Source organism: Vipera berus, assembly GCF_964194415.1.
Source record: "Vipera berus genome assembly, chromosome: 9".
Lineage (NCBI taxonomy): Eukaryota > Metazoa > Chordata > Lepidosauria > Squamata > Viperidae > Vipera > Vipera berus.
This window is the reverse complement of record NC_138212.1, coordinates 15,623,663-15,639,312: the sequence shown is the minus strand read 5'-3', so window position 1 is coordinate 15,639,312 and position 15,650 is coordinate 15,623,663. Positions and strand designations below refer to the sequence as shown.

Below are 15,650 nucleotides of genomic sequence, written 5' to 3'. Positions count from 1 at the left end.
AGAATGGCATTTTTCTGCATCCTTTAAGAATGGCAGCTCTTCATCTCTACACACACACACACACACAGAGAGAGAGAGAGAGAGAGAGAGAGAGAGAGAGAGAGAGAGAGAGAGAGAGAGAGAGAGAGAGAGAGAGAGAGAGAGAGAGAGAGAGAGAGAGAGAGAGAGCTTGTTCCGATAATGGCAGCTCTTCCTCGCTGCCTGGTTTGCAAAGGGTTAACTGCTGCACCTGCTGAGTTGTACCTGTCTCCTGGCACCTGTCTCTCCCAGCCAATCAGGCGCAAGAATCTGACAGAGCCTACCTGTCAGCAGAACGCCTGTACAACATAAACTTCTAACTTGAAAGAAAGCCTTCACTTTACAGCTGATGACTCTCTTTAGACGGTACTAGGAGCGCTTCAGCCAAGGAGGGAAAGGAAACTAACCATCTTTTTGGCTAAGCCGACACTGGGAAACCTGGGCGGACCATGTCTAATGACGTTGAGTAAGTGGACTGATTTTCCTAACCTCGCTGCGTTTCGGGAGCGACGAGATTCGAAGCGGGCTTTTGCTGCCGCCGCGCATTTTCCAGCAACTCTTTCTCGCAGAAAACCAGGGGGGGGAAAAAAGATTAGAAAAGTAGAAATTTTCATTCCAATCCCCCTTCGGTTATTTCCCCTTTTTTTTAAAAAAAAAATGAGCTGCTTTAATTAACTGGGAGTGAGTTGCTGTGTTTGGTTTCAGAAGCAATGGCAGTATTTTCCGTGTAGTGTAGTGGGGCGTGGGACGCTAAATATTTTAGCAAACTTGCCCGGGGTGCAACTGAAGTTTGTGATATTCCTCCCTCCCTCCCTCCCTGCCTCTTTCTCGCAAATGCCAGTTGAGTTGGAAAGGATTACGTTTTGCTTCTTAATGTTTGAAGAACAGCAGTCCAAGGGAGACGTTGTCCCTTTCCTGTACTGTACAGCTAAGCTGATAGTTATTTCCTCTGGAGTATTGGATGTTTATTATTTTTGGATATGATCCTGGATTTATTGCATAAGAACATCTCATCTGGGAGAGAATTCAAGATTCTTCCCAGGGCACAGAGAGGTGCTTCTGAATTTCTGCTGGTCTGTGGATAAAGCCGTTGGGGAACAGAGTTTTTTCAGAAAGCCTATCAAAATAGGCGTTTTATTCACCCCTTAATTTGAAAGGACAAATAGCTGGTAACCACTACACAATAACGTAAGAAAGAAAAGGAAATTCTGCTTTTCACACTTATTCTACAGTGGGATTTCTGAATGCTAATGAGCGCTGTGTAGCGAGGTAAAGGATGATTTTTTTTTTAATCAAGTAGATCAATGTCACACTAGATTATTAGCTAAGGCTATTACCTACAGATAAACCCACTGAGCGTAATGGCATGTGCTTTTCTGCATAAGTAGATATAGGAATGTAGAGATAATGTTGCAGTGAGGCTTGCTGTGGAAATGCAGGGCTAACACTTTCATTGTGGGACAAATGTTAATAGGCTGGGCCTGCTCCATCAGATGCAGAGGCAATCTTCCCCTGGCACACTTCCAGAAGTGAGGGCTGACACTCTACTTCTGTTGACTCAGATAATAACATAATCTAAACTCAAAAGAGATGTCCTGACAGCTTTGAAGTTGGTTCACTTGTGATTCATCCCCATATACTTCCTTCACAGAATTGGGTTAGGGAAAACAGGTGTTTAAATGGCTTGGAATGGAACAAAACTTTGAAGTAATTTACTGAGGATTGGTTCTCAGCAAGAAACGAAGAAGCCTGGGCTAAACTAACTTGGATTTAAGGTTACCTGCCCCTATAGACAATTAACACACCCAGTGCAGCTAATGGATGTCTCCTCACATCTTTAATAAATACAGGCCAGATTTTTTTTAAAAAAATAGTGGACGCTGTAGGCTTTCCAAGGAGTCCTTCCAAGTCTAGTATTTTGTGTATTCTGATACAAAAAGGTACGACTGTTAAAAGAGATGTGGATTTTTATAGAGCAAAAACTTTATTGATGAAGGCACAGCAGGGGTAATTTTGTGGGCTTAGTGGATTTTTTTTGGGGGGTTGGGGGGGATAGAAAAAGGTTTCTTGAGGTACATTATGGCTGGATTCTCAATTTAAATTGTGCAGTTGGCTTATTTGCAAAGAATGCAGTGGTGACAAGGAGATGATGTGAGTGAAAAGAACCGGAGCAGTTTTTCCTATGGGAGTCCTATGGGCTAAAGCCTTCGACTGATTTAGTTTTGAAGATGCTATCTATTTAAACCCTGGCTTAGGGCAATATGTGAACCCAGCCAATATTGGTTTATTCAATAAACCAAAGTTTTCTGCCGAGTGTGAAGACAGTCTTTAACCTTAAAAGTGGTTAATTCTGATTTCTGGGTCTCAGCTGTAAAGGGAATGCAGTGTTTTCTCATAGATAGATGGATAGATAATAGGTAGGTAATAGATAGATACAATATATAGATATAATAAATAGGATGGATGGATAGATAGATAAACAGATAGACAGACAGACAGACAGACAGATCCTTGAATTAGCTTATTCCTTTGCTGGAAAACAACCAGTGCACATGAATTCTTTTATACATCCAGGTTCGAGGCCAACTTTTGTACTGCAATTGTGACCTGTTTTAAGCAAGTAATACTTTTCATTGCATGAAGATGGTAACAGGAAAATCTGCATTCATGGAATTTTCTTGCTTCAGCCTGCCATTAATGGTGCAATGGTGGGGCTGAGGAGCAAATTGACAAGCTTGTTCTAGAGACACTCTTTTTGTCTTGATTTATGCCCTTTTCCACCAGTGAAATTGCAGTAAATTACAGATGCCTCTTCCTCCCCAGCAGCACAGCTCTATGATGTCCACAGTAATAACAACTCTTACATATATCTGTGTAGCATTTTTTTCCCCTCCTAGTTGCTCCAAGCATTCGGCATATGTCTATTTGGACACGTTCCAGGGAAATATTTAAGATCCTCACCTCTGAGTGTGCAGCCTGGGCTTTTTCAGACGTGCTTTGAAAGGAAACTCTTTCCCGCTTATGTGCATAGTTGGTATCATAAGCTATCTGCCCTTTTCTTTACCTGTAAGGGTGGTCAAAAACCTCACGTACGTGTATGTGCATTGCATGTAAATGAGGAGTAAAACTTTAATGACACACTTGCAGCCATCATCTTGGGGTTCTGGACACCTTCTCCCCTTGGGACTCCCTGATATTTCCAAATCTTCAGAATGCGGCTGATTGGACGGAGGGGGTTGGGGCGGGAGGAGAACCACCAATGGCTTATCTATGTGCTCTATGGCAGGGGTCATCAACCTTGGCAACTTTAAGACTTGTGGACTTCAACTCCCAGAATTCCTCAGCTGGCTGGGAGTTGAAGTCCACAAGTCTTAAAGTTGCCAAGGTTGGAGACCCCTGCTCTATGGAGTCTCCAGCCAGCTTTAGATCAGACTTTGGCTAACTTTGCCTTCTTTATGACATGCCAAATTTATCCATACGGAAAAACCCGTTTTTCTAATGATGCCTTTCCTAAGGCAATTGTTCTATTTTAAAGCTAAACCCTTTGGAGGAAAGAATGACGTTTCTTTGCATAAACCATCACCACTACGATCCTGAAGAGTTTAGAATCTCAGAAAAGAAAAAGATTTACATTTTCTTCTCTTTCCTCCCCCCCCCCCAAAAAAATCCACCCCTTTGAAGAATCTGCATTCTACGGCTTTCCTTTGAAATCTTCCTGACAATAATGAATGTGTATCGGGTGGTTTACATCCGCGAGTAAGAAAAGGTCTTTTCCACTGACTGTTGGAAAGAGAGTTGGCTGGGATAGTTGTGGTGTCTCCTCTTTTGTGATGCCTCTTCTCAGGGGTCCCTGTCCTGATGCCCCAGCTGTCTCTTTAGACCTTTTGAATATGCAGGCCATCGCTTTCAAAGGATTGATCCCGGGGAACATCCACAGAGATGCTGATGGGTTCCACCTGAAGGCACCTGAATGCAGAGACAATCTGCAATCAGTGACAGTTATCTTTAGGGTCAAGCTGGGGCAGGTGAGGGTTGAGGGGTTCAGCTGAAAAACTCAAGGGCTTGGTGAACATCACAAGTCCATGAGGATCTTTCAGGGAATGCTTTTTCTCAGCTGAGGTGAGGAGAAACTCTGTCTTCACTCTGACAAACTGGTAGCCTTTGGATGTCTTGGGACTGCAGTTATCAAAATAAAAGCATAACACGTTGGAAGGGATCCTGGAGGTCATCTAGTCCAACCCCCTGCTCAGGCAGGAAACCATACACCCTTTCAGACAAATAGTTGTCTAATCTCTTCTTAAAAATCTTTAGCGTTGGAGCACCCACAGCTTCGGGAGACAAGTTGTTCCACTGATTAACTGTTCTCACTGACAGGAAATTTCTCCTTATTTCTAGCTTGGTTCTCTCCTTGGTAAGTTGCTTGTTGTCCTTCCTTCGGGTGCTTTAAAGAATAGGTGGACCCCATCTTCCTTATGGCAGCCCCTTAGATATTGGAACACTGCTATCATATCACCCCAATTCCTGCCACCATTCTTCATATGTTTTAGCCACTAATTCTTGGAAGAGTGTCTGGCTACAGGAGATTGCTCAGAGGTGGAGGGCAAGGAAGAGGGCTGAATCCCACCCCCAAAGTTGTTTGGCCTTTGGAGAAACCACATTCCCATCCAATACATCTGAGAATATGCAGGTGAATCTGTCACCCTAACTAGTGATTATGTCCTGTGTTTGGATTGTGACTCTGATTGTGGCTGAACACTAAATTGGGACAGAAAAGTAAGGAACGTCAGCACCTCTGAAACTCTTGTCTTGCCCTGAAATCAATCAATCAATCAATCAATCAATCAATCAATCAATCAATCAATCAATCAATCAATCCAATTCTGAGCAGGGGGAGAGAAGGGCCCAAAAACATGTCTGTGCAGAATCACTGAATTATGTTTCTTTGTTTATTCAACTGACCTCTTTGATTCAAGAGAACAAAGTGGTGTAACATAGCATGGCGTGGCCTACTGGGTGGGCGTGGCTAGAGTGCGTATGGCCTACTGGGTGGGCGTGGCCAGCTCTACATCGTTCGCATCAACGGTGCCTATGGGGGCCTGGGCAGGAGTGGGAAAGATCTGAGGGTCTCTGGCAGAAGGAGGGTCTCTGGGCCAGGGCCAAGGCAGTGGGGGCCGTTCCCTCACTGTTTCCAGGATGGCTTCGCGGGCCACATGAAACCACTTCGCGGGCCAGATCCGGCCCCCGGGCCTTGTGTTTGACATGTCTGCTTTAAACATTACAGTGTTTCTCAAACTCAACCACTTTAAGATGTGTGGACTTCAACTCCCAGGATTCCCCAGTCAGCAACTGACAGCTGGCAATTGTTTTCCTGTGGGGAGGGGAACTTTGATCCTCTTCTTTCCTGGAGTTCCCTTTGGGACAGAAACAAGGTTGAATGCTTGTTCTAATGGAGCTTCTGCCATATTGCAGGGATGCATCAAACCCACGATAATTTGTTTCTCCCCTTGTCTGATCAAGGGGAATGCTGGCTATGGGTGTCCTTGAAATCTTGTACATAGTGATCTTTTCAGACCCAAATAAAGCAGGTTTCACAGGGTCAGGGTCAAAAAAGCAAAAATCACAGCGGCATCCATACAATCAAAGCCCTACCCGCTTTCTTGATGTTTTTGGACTCTTTCCCTGTCAATGCCCCTATTTCTGGACCAGTATGGGCAACATCCAACCTGATAATAATGATGAAAAGTTGGGTTAGGGATATCCCACAGATGTTCCCCAGCTGCCTTTGGGCCAGATGCCCCCCTCAGCTGACCTACCTCACCAGGATGTTCTTGTGGGGAAAAGCTGTGAGGACGGGACACTACAGATGCCCACAGGAGCCCCGGTGGTGCAGTGGTTGAACTACAATATTGCAGGTTAATTCTACCCACAGTCTGGAGTTCGATCCTGACAGGATTGACTCAGGCTCAGGGTTGACTCAGCCTTCCATCCTTCTGAGCTCAGTAAAATGAGGACCCAGATTGTTGGGGGCAACATGCAAATAATGCTTATATTGTAAACCACTCAGAGAGGGCTGTAAAGTGCTATGGGGCGGTATTTAAGCCTCATATGCTGTTGTTGTGAGCTCCTGAAGAGAAAAAAAAAATGAGATGTCAATCTAACCTCAAGCCTTTTCTTATCTTGTGGCTCCAGAAATGGTGTGATTGTTGACTCTTTAAATCACTGTAGAGTGCTGTAAACTAAAGCACTATGAAGCTGTATATAAGTCTTAAGTGCTGTTGCTATATCAGCCATGCAGTTTTGAAAACCAGGCATTGTATCAGCCACGGAATACTGCCTTCCAGAAAATGAAGGCAGGAAAAAAAAAGACTCTAAGAAATTCATGTCTACAGCACGTCTCTTTATCTGTTTATTTATTCATTTATGATTCTGCACTTTAGGCATTTTTACTGTCTCTGCTCTTTGCCTAAGCGTTCCAAAATAGGGGTGGCGATGCAGGCGCACGCCTACTGCAGGTTTTATCGGTGTGCTGACTCGGAGGGAATAGATTTATTTCCCAGAATTCCCTACCACTCAACTTCTCCCCCCCCCCGCCCACCATCTACCTTCCCAGGGATGGGGTTCAACCATCCAGCTGGCCCCTTCTGAAGGGCGGAGGGCAAGGTGGTGCGGGAAAGCTGTGCCGTGTGCCAGGCAAAGTGCCGGCCTCGAAGGAGTTAAAGCTAGCACGGCTCCCCGCTGTGGTTTGTGGTCGAAACCGTGATTGCCAGGAGCAAATTTTTGTCATGCAGCAAGGCGTGCTCTTGAAATGTTGAGTTATGCTTTTGGTGAATGAAAAAGGTAAAGCCTTTTATTAATGTGCAGGAGGCCTCCTCCTGAATCCAGGCTGTGTGTGCGTGTGTCTCTGTGTTTGTGTGTGTGAAAGTGTGTGTATGAGAGACAGAGAGAGACCAAGACAGACTGCATGCATGGGTGTCTTTCCCTTGCCTTTTTTTCCCCTTTCTTTATTTCAGGAAAAAGAATAAAAGTTAGGAAAGTCCTCTAAAGCAGGGGTCTGCAACCTTGACAACTTTAAGACTTGTGGAGTTCAGCTCCCAGAATTCCTCAGCCAGCTATGCTGGCTGAGGAATTCTGGGAGATGAACTCCACAAGTCTTAAAGTTGTCAAGGTTGCAGACCCCTGCTCTAAAGCTAGGAAAAAGTTTGCAGATGAACATGTCTCCACCGAGAAACATTTAGACTGCAATTGGTGTGCCTTTCGTTTGTATCTAACACAACTCCCCCTTGCTGAAGGTGTCTGATGCTCATGCTGTTTTCACCAGCTAATAGCAGGGATGGCTGCTTGGCTTCCGATAGGACCTATCTACTCGAGAGTTGCAAGATTTTGAAAAGGATATTGGCTGTTGGTAGACTTTCTTGTGTGAGTTCCTAGATAAAGGTAGCTCTCAAATTACAACCCTTGGTTTAGTGACAGAAGCTACAATGGCAACGGGGAAAAAAAAAGACTTATAACCAGTCCTCACACTTACGACTGCTACAGCATCTCCATGCTCATGTGATCAAAATGTGAATACCTGGCAACCTACATGTATTTACAAAGGTTGTAGCATCCCAGGGATCAGGCAATCGCCATGTGGGAAGACAGAATCACTTAACAACTGTGTGTTTCACTTAATAATTGCAGTGATTCACTTAACAACTGTGGCAAAAAAGTCGTGAAATCAGGTGCAACTCGTTGCTTAGCATTCTAGCCCCAATTCAGTTCAAGTCAGGACTCTGTGTGTGTGTGAGTGTTTTGTGTAAATATGAAGCCAGCACAGTGCCTGAATGAGCGTTAATATAAGCCCCATTTCTGGTCTGAGAGAAATGATTTATTTATTTATTTTATTACATTTATATACCGCCCTTTTCCGAAGGACTCAGGGCGGTTTACAGGGTGATTAAAAGCAAAAATACAAAAGTTAAAAACAGATTTAAAAAATTATATTCGTCCCTGCATAAGTAAAACCCCAGTTAAAATTAAAATTAAAACTAAAATTAAAATTTTCAGCCTGGGCCAGAGAGCTCGAAGAGCCAGGTCTTCAGGTCCTGGCGGAATGAACGGAGGTTGGGAATGATGGGAACATAGGAAGCTGGCTTGAATTTGGGTTCACACAACCTGCTAAATGTTTGGTTCTGGAGTGGTGTGCTGTGCAATGGCTTATGAACAAAGGGATGCCAGCCACATCCACAGGGGCATAGTGGGGGTGAATGGTGGGCAAGGGGGAGGAGGGGAGGCTGGAATTATGTGCGCAAATGTTTCCTCTGCTGATCTCAGAAAACCTAAGCTGGGTCAAAGTTGGTTGCTCTTTGGTTGGAAGACAACTAGGGCTAGAGTAGGGGTCTTCAAACTTGGCGTGCCTGGCTGAGGAATTCTGGGAGTTGAAGTCCACAAGTCATAAAAGGGCCAACCAAGTTTGAAGACCCCTGGGCTAGAGGCTAGAAATAAAAAACAACCCAGGAAAAGGCAATTGTGGCAAGAAGTCACTGCCAGTTGAGCAGTTATATTAATTTGTTTAATAAAATAAAGTGCCAGAAAACACGCATCATTGCCGAAATGTGTCCAAGAAGATCAGGAGTCAAAGGAACTTTCCTCCTTCTCCTTTTCACCCAAGCAGCATTGAGCAGTCTTCTGGCCCACCTTGTCACTGTGGATTGCAATAGTTCTCCAGATTTTCCAAATGGAGTTTTTCCCAACTGTCTTTGGCAATGAAATAGTGGGGTTACTGAACCTAATGCTAGCAAAATTGCCATTTCGCTTGTCAAACCTCTCTACAGAAAATATAACGATCATTTATGCCTTTCTTAAATTTCTGGAAGGGGTTTTCAAAACTCTCCCTGGCAGTGCAGTGCTAAGAATTGAAGTTGGCACTTCCCAAAAATAAGGTAACCATAAGTCCTTCTTAATAAGAGGGTACTGTGCAATTTAGCCCCAAAACTGGTTTGGCATTTTGTATAGGCAGATGTATATAGAGATTCTCAGTCATCCAGATCATGGTTGTTCCAAATGTGCTTTTTCACAAGGCAATGGTACTTTGTTTTTCCTTGAAGATGTTTCACTTCTCATCCAAGAAGCTTCTAAGATGAGAGGCGAAATGACTTCAAGGAAATACAATGTACTGTTGCCTTTTGAAAAAGCACTTTTGTACAGGCAGAGGTTTCCTTGCAATCCAGTTGGATATCCTGGTTTACGCACCTTGCTAGTAATCAGGTATGCATCTGGAGATTTTGTGTTTGTTATGTGTGCACAGAGAACCACTGGAACATCAGCCCTTCTGTAACTTGTGTGTTTCTGCAAATGATCTTTGGGTTCTTCATAGCTGGTGATGCTCATGCAAAAGCAGACCAGTCTAGGGATTTGATTCAGCAAATCCATTGATGTGTCTTCTGATTTAATCTCCAGATCTGCATAACCTCAGACTGAATACTGTAGCATGTCTCCATGGAAGAGAATTGGAAGATTCTCACTTCCCAAGGTGGCAGGGAGAAGACAGTGTGTGTGTGTGTGTGTGTGTGTGTGTGTGTGTGAGAGAGAGAGAGAGAGAGAGAGAGAGAGAGAGAGAGAGAGAGAGAGAGAGAGAGAGAGAGAGAGAGAGAGAGAGAGAGAGAGAGAGAGAGAGAGAGAGAGAGAGAGAGAGAGAGAGAGAGAGAATGAATGTGTTACATTTCCAGCCTACATTTCATTCAGGACTCAAGGCAACCCTAACACTCTTCTCTCCTCCATGTTGATCTTCATAAAAGCCCTGTGAGATAGAATAGGTTGAGCAATAGCAGCAGTCTCATTTTCAACTTCCTGGCTAAGTGGGGATTTAAATCTGGGCTTCCCTCTTCCACTCTGCCCCATTGTATAATAATACCAGTTCATTTTTTTCTCTAATCAATCCACTTTATAGTACCATATCCTCGATCTGTGTGTCCTAACCTCATCAACATTAAAATGTGAGGAATCCAAGTCCCAGGCTTCCTCACCACGTCACTGAAGTTTCAAATGTTATTGGAACTCCCATTCCCATCATCCTCAAAAGACATGGCCAGCAGGCAGGGATATGTCAGGATTAAAGGCAATCCTTGATTTACGACTGGGCACTTAGCAATCATTTGAAGTTACAACATGTCCTGAAAAAGCTACTTAGGACCTGAATTCAAAGTTCCAACGGCTGCCCCCCCTCCCGCCGCCTCCTGTGGTCACATGACTGCATTTTGGGTGCTGAGTCCACATTTATAGTTGTTTGCAGCTTCCCGTGGTCACATGACCTTGATTTTTGCTGGAACCTGATTTTACTTTAATTTTTGGCAAAACAGAAAACAAAAAACAAAACTCACCTCCTAGCAAAAAATGCGTTTGTTTAACGATCTCAGCATTCGCTTAACGACCACCGCAAAAAGGCTCATAAGATGGGGCATAGTCATGTGATGACTCGCTTAACAATCGGCGTGATTTACAATCAAAATTGCAGATTCGTTTATGGTCATAAGTTGAGGGCTGGGCAACCTTGGCTCTTTTATGACTCATGGACTTCAACTGGTTTAGGGTTTCTCTTCCTCCTGTATCTGAGACCAAGGGGGGGGGGGGGCGGGAATTGTGAATGTGAAAATGAAGTGTCCTCTTATTCTTTCCAGGTCTTGAAATGAACATAGCAAATCACAATTTCCAAAGTAGGGAAGGGGCACAATTAAAGTTTTCCTTATTGTGAAAGATTTCCCAAGAAATTTTGTCCCAGATTGCATACTAGGGGAAGATTCATCTCTGCCTACACACGGAGTCTCCACACCTTGTTTCATATGAAGTTTCATACCATTCCCCTCTCTGGGGCTTGTTTCTCCTAAGTTTAGACCGCATAGGATTCTGTTCAAAATAGTGAACATTAAAAAAAGTTGTGTTCCTGAAATACGCTTGCCTATGGTTAAATGAACCATGGTTTACTGAATCTAATGTAGTGAATCATCCGCTCACTTCACAGGCCTAGAATATGGTTAGTTAAGGGTGAGGTTAAGTGGATAGAAAGAAGGCAACGGCTAGGTTCACCCAACATAATGACTTGGATCAGTTATAACCCAGCAGCTGCATTCATACAACATGTTCAACTTAACAGAATAACAGAGTTGGAAGGGACCTTGGAGGTCTTCTAGTCCAACCCCCTGCTCAAGCAGGAGACCCTATACTATTTCAGACAAATTGCTGTCCAGTCTCTTCTTAAAAACCTTCAGTGTTAGAATACCCACAACTTCTGAAGGCAAGTCCTTCCTCTGATTAATTGTTCTCACTGTCAGGAAATTTCTCCTTAGTTCTAGGTTGTTTTTCTCCTTGATTAGTTTCCATCCATTGCTCCCTATCCTGCCTTCAGATGCTTTGGAGACCAAGTTGACCCCCTCATCTTGGTGGCAGCCCCTCAAATATTGGAAGACTGCTAACTTAACTGCTTAGTTAATTTTAACCTTGGTGAAACATAAGACGTGGGGAAAATTATTTTTCTGTGTGAATCCAAGCCTCTTTTAATCTTACCATCCAAAGTGACACTTGGGGGCTCTTAGTTAATCATTCACTACATTTCCCAAAGGTAGGAAGTAGACTAAATCAATAATCGATGAGGCCGATTTAATCATACAGGGAATGATTTTAAAAAATGTCAAAATGGCGGCCACAACAATGAGTTTGGGGCTTTACTTTTTAATGTGGGTCACCTTTTCTAGCCCTTGCCCCATGACTTTCTGTTTGACTTACCGTAGATGGTTGACTTAGATCAGTGTTTCTCAGTTATGGCAACTTTAAGATGAGTGGACTTCAATTCCCAGGATTCTCCAGCCAGCTCTCCTGGGAGTTGAAGTCCATGCATCTTAAAGTTGCCAAGGTTGAGAAACATTGATTTAGATCAGGGGTCTTCAAACTTGGCCCTTTGATGACTTGTGGACTTCAATTCCCAGAATTCCTCAGCCAGCATGCCTGGCTGAGGAATTCTGGGAGTTGAAGTCCACAAGTCATCAAAGGGCCAAGTTTGAAGACCCCTGATTTAGATAGTTCTGTCCTCTTCCTTTTGACCAGGTAAGAAGACAGCCACCTTGTCTCTATCTTTGTTGACAAGGAGGATTTCGTACACCCCCTTTTACTCGCCCTTCTCTGCCTGACAGCTACACAAAAGACAACAAGCTTGTAAAAAAAAAAGTTTGTTTTACCAAACCGAATTGCCCAAAGACTGACGTTAGCATGACACTCTTCGGGAGGTAGAAAAAAGTGAGGTGGGGATGGGAAGACCTCTTAAGAAGGTTGGGGGCATTACCTGAAGCTCATTCCTGCCCTGTTTCAAACTTTAAGAAAGAACGTCAATGGGCAAGGGGTTTCTGTGTGTGTGGAGGTACCAGCAATACAGTATTTTTATATTTATTTAGTTTTATACTCTACGAATATGGCAATATTAAATATGGCAATATGGCCCATGAATATAATATGCATACAGGTAGTCCTCTACATATAACAAAAATTGGGTCCAGACTTTCTGATGCTAAGCAAAGCAGTTGTTAAGTAAGCCACATACAAGTTTACAATCTTTTTTTTGCCATCGTTGTTAAGCCAATCACTGCACTTGTTAAGTGAATCTGGTTCCCCGCATTGACTTTGCTTATCAGAAGCCAGGTGAGAAGGTCACAAATGGCGATCATATGATGCTGGGACATTGCAACTATCGTAAATAAATGCCAGTTGCCAAGGGCCTGAATTTTGGTCACATGATGGAGATGCTGCAATGTTCATTAGTATGAGGTCCAGTCATAAGTAATTTTTTTCAATGTCATTGTAACTTCGAAGTTGTTAAACAAATAGTTGTAGGTTGAAGGCTAGCTGTACCTTCTTCAGCTGCCAAACCCCAAGCAACCACTAGATGGTGACAGAGAGATACCTCAAACCCTAATTTTTGTTGCCATCTAGTGGTATTATTATTATTGTTGTTGTTGTTGTTATTGTTATCCAGAGCTGATATTCCAAAGCAAAGATGGCAACAAAGCAAAACCAGGATACCTATTTAGTGTAGAAGGAACAGTCAAACTACATTCTGAAGTGAAATTATAAACAATGCAGACAATTAAAAGCTGGCTTTTCCAACAGGCCTTGGGGCAGGTATATCATAAAGTGTTTCATTCTTGGAATAGAGTGTTCTGTTACAACTTAGGTTGTTTGTGGTCCCTGGCAGAGAATTGTTCTTTGCTGCTTGTTTGATTCTTAAGTTTATGTTTGAGCTTATTTTACAGAAGAGTGTGTAAGCCACTGAGTCAGTTACTGGATTCACATCCAGTAAATAACAACAAGATGGGGTGCTAGGTTTTTGCCATGATTTCCTGAACAAACCACATTTGCTGGGACTTCACACAACTTGCTTAGCCAGAAAGCCATTGTTTACTGAACCCAGGGATTGATTTTCACACACTAAATTGGCATCAAACAAAACTCAAGCTGTGTGAACCCACCCTAAAGCAAGAATTTTGAATGTTGTGATTCTCAATCAGAATAGAGCTGGAAGGGAACTTGGAGGTCTTGTAGTCTGACCTCAAGAAGGTTACCCTATAACCGTTCCAGACAGGTGGCTGTCTAGTCTTTCCTTAAACACCTCCACCCACAACTTCTGGAGGTAAGCTGTTCCACTGGCTAATTGTTCTCACTGTTAGGAAGTTTCTCCATAATTCCAGGTTGCTTCTCTCCTTGATTAGTTTCCATCCCTTGTTTCTTGTCTTGCCTTAGATTTTGATGACTTTCTGCAGATTTTGCTCTGTAACTTTTTGACAGATTCTGTGAATCTCCTCTTAATTCTGTCCCCTTAAAAAGACCCCTGTGATGCATAAACGTGATAAAGGTCAAAAAGTACAAGAATAGCCCCATACCAAGGACAGAAGGGAAACTGCCCGGTGGCTGAATCCCCTTTGCCTTTCTCTCTGCTGCTTGTCATGTGAATATTTAGTCTGGCTGAAGATTCTTGTCTGAACAGGATTAAACAGAGTCAACAGTGGTGAAACCTGAGTCATTCCATGGGGTGCTCCGTTGGAGACAGTCGGGGCGGCACTGAATAGGAGGAACGGCTGCGTGAGAAAAATTTAAAGACAACGAAACTCACACTAAAAAAAAAGAAATCACCAAACCCCCCCCCCCTTAAGAGTTTTTATGCAGAGAGTGAAACTAACTAGCATTAGTCCCGTGTGAGGGATGGTGATGGGTGAGGGGGAGATAAAGGGGGGAAAAATCAAACTCTGGAAACTTTTTCCTCTTAGCTTGAGGGTTGATGTTCCTGGCTTTCCTCTAATGATCTCTGGGGAACCATCATGAAAGTTTTGGAAGCCTAAAAGGTTTTCATTTTGCGCAAGGGCAAATTCAGTTTATTTTTATACGCAACTGACACAGCTAAGCCTCTGTGTGTCATTTGGCAGGGAGGGGTAGGACACAACATTTGGATTCTAGGTTTTTTTGTGGCTTTAACAAGTGTCCTGAGCTTTTAGCCATACTTTGAACCAGGAGCCTGCCTATGACTCAGCTACAAAGAAAGTTCTTGAGGCTTTCTATGGATTGAGTTGCTGTCATGATTGGCTGTTGTTTTACTTGACCAGTTGTTAGCTTTGATTGTTGTACGCTGCCCTGAGTCACATCTGGTGAGATGGGCGGCTATATAAATTTGATAAATAACTAAACACTTGCGAATTAGACATTTTCCAAAGTACACAATTCTGCAACCTTCCAGAAACAAAGAGATGGGTGTATTTGGGGATAGAATGAAAAAGCAAGCTGGCTCGGACATACAAAAGCCATTTGCTTTGGGGAAGAAGATGATGGCTAGGTCTACCTTGATGCTACCTGGTGATTTCTGCTTTGGCAACCTAAAACACTTGTGGGGCATTATGACTAATATGGCCTGGCTCTTGTTCTCTATCCCTAATCCAGCCTGAATCTCTGAATCTCTTCCCAGATTGAGCTAGGACCGGTTCTTTACATAAAAATACTCAATTTGAGACATCTTCATTTCTTTTATACCTAATGTTGGAAGGTTTCAGTTTGGTCCACAGGCTGTAAGATGAGCCACCCTATTCCTGAATAGCCACACCAGCATTAAATGACTTATTGTCTGCCTGAAATTGCCAATACCATGAAGCATCTTTGGGAACAAAAGGAAATGGATGGAAGAATTGAAGGAATGGTTTGGGGAGGGGAAAGAGAGAGGCGCTATCAAAAAAAGTTGATCTGAACACTTGTGGTCTTTGATAACCTATCTGGCTCCTTAATAGCGAAACCAAAAAGTTTTTTTTCCAGCATTATGGATTTCCCATTTGCTCAGCCATTGACCCCAGTGGACAAAGAACATTAGGGATGGGATGGGGTGACATTGACAAATGATGCTGTGGAAGGAAAGGATGAGTTCAAAGGATTGTTGGTGCTGCTGCATCTGGACTGGAAAAATCCAGATGAGCAGAAAAGTAGGGGAATCCCTTACTTGCTATCTGGTAGTCCTCTAAATTTTTGGTGGTCCGTGTTTTGACCAAAGGAGCCTGGGTGGTTTGGAGTGCTAACAATGAACTGGATGGAGGTTTGGGGTCCATCCTATCTCACCATTCCTGACTTAAGCAAGA

At 43.3% G+C, this 15,650-nt stretch overlaps 1 protein-coding gene across 3 annotated transcripts in view; it reads left to right on the top strand.

The window, feature by feature from the left end:
- The first annotated feature begins 312 nt into the window (after positions 1-312).
- Positions 313-15,650, top strand: part of GRHL3 (grainyhead like transcription factor 3) — a 54,475-nt gene continuing 39,137 nt past the window's right edge. Inside the window, exon 1 of one of the 3 annotated variants that reach the window (XM_081335289.1) lies at positions 313-484. Coding sequence is in view for 2 of the 3 variants with exons in the window: in XM_081335288.1 (XP_081191414.1) it covers positions 468-484 (17 nt within the window). In the remaining variant the exon portion in view is untranslated. The remainder of the gene's footprint in view (positions 485-15,650) is intronic. The other 2 variants (XM_081335288.1, XM_081335287.1) reach the window with 2 other exon arrangements.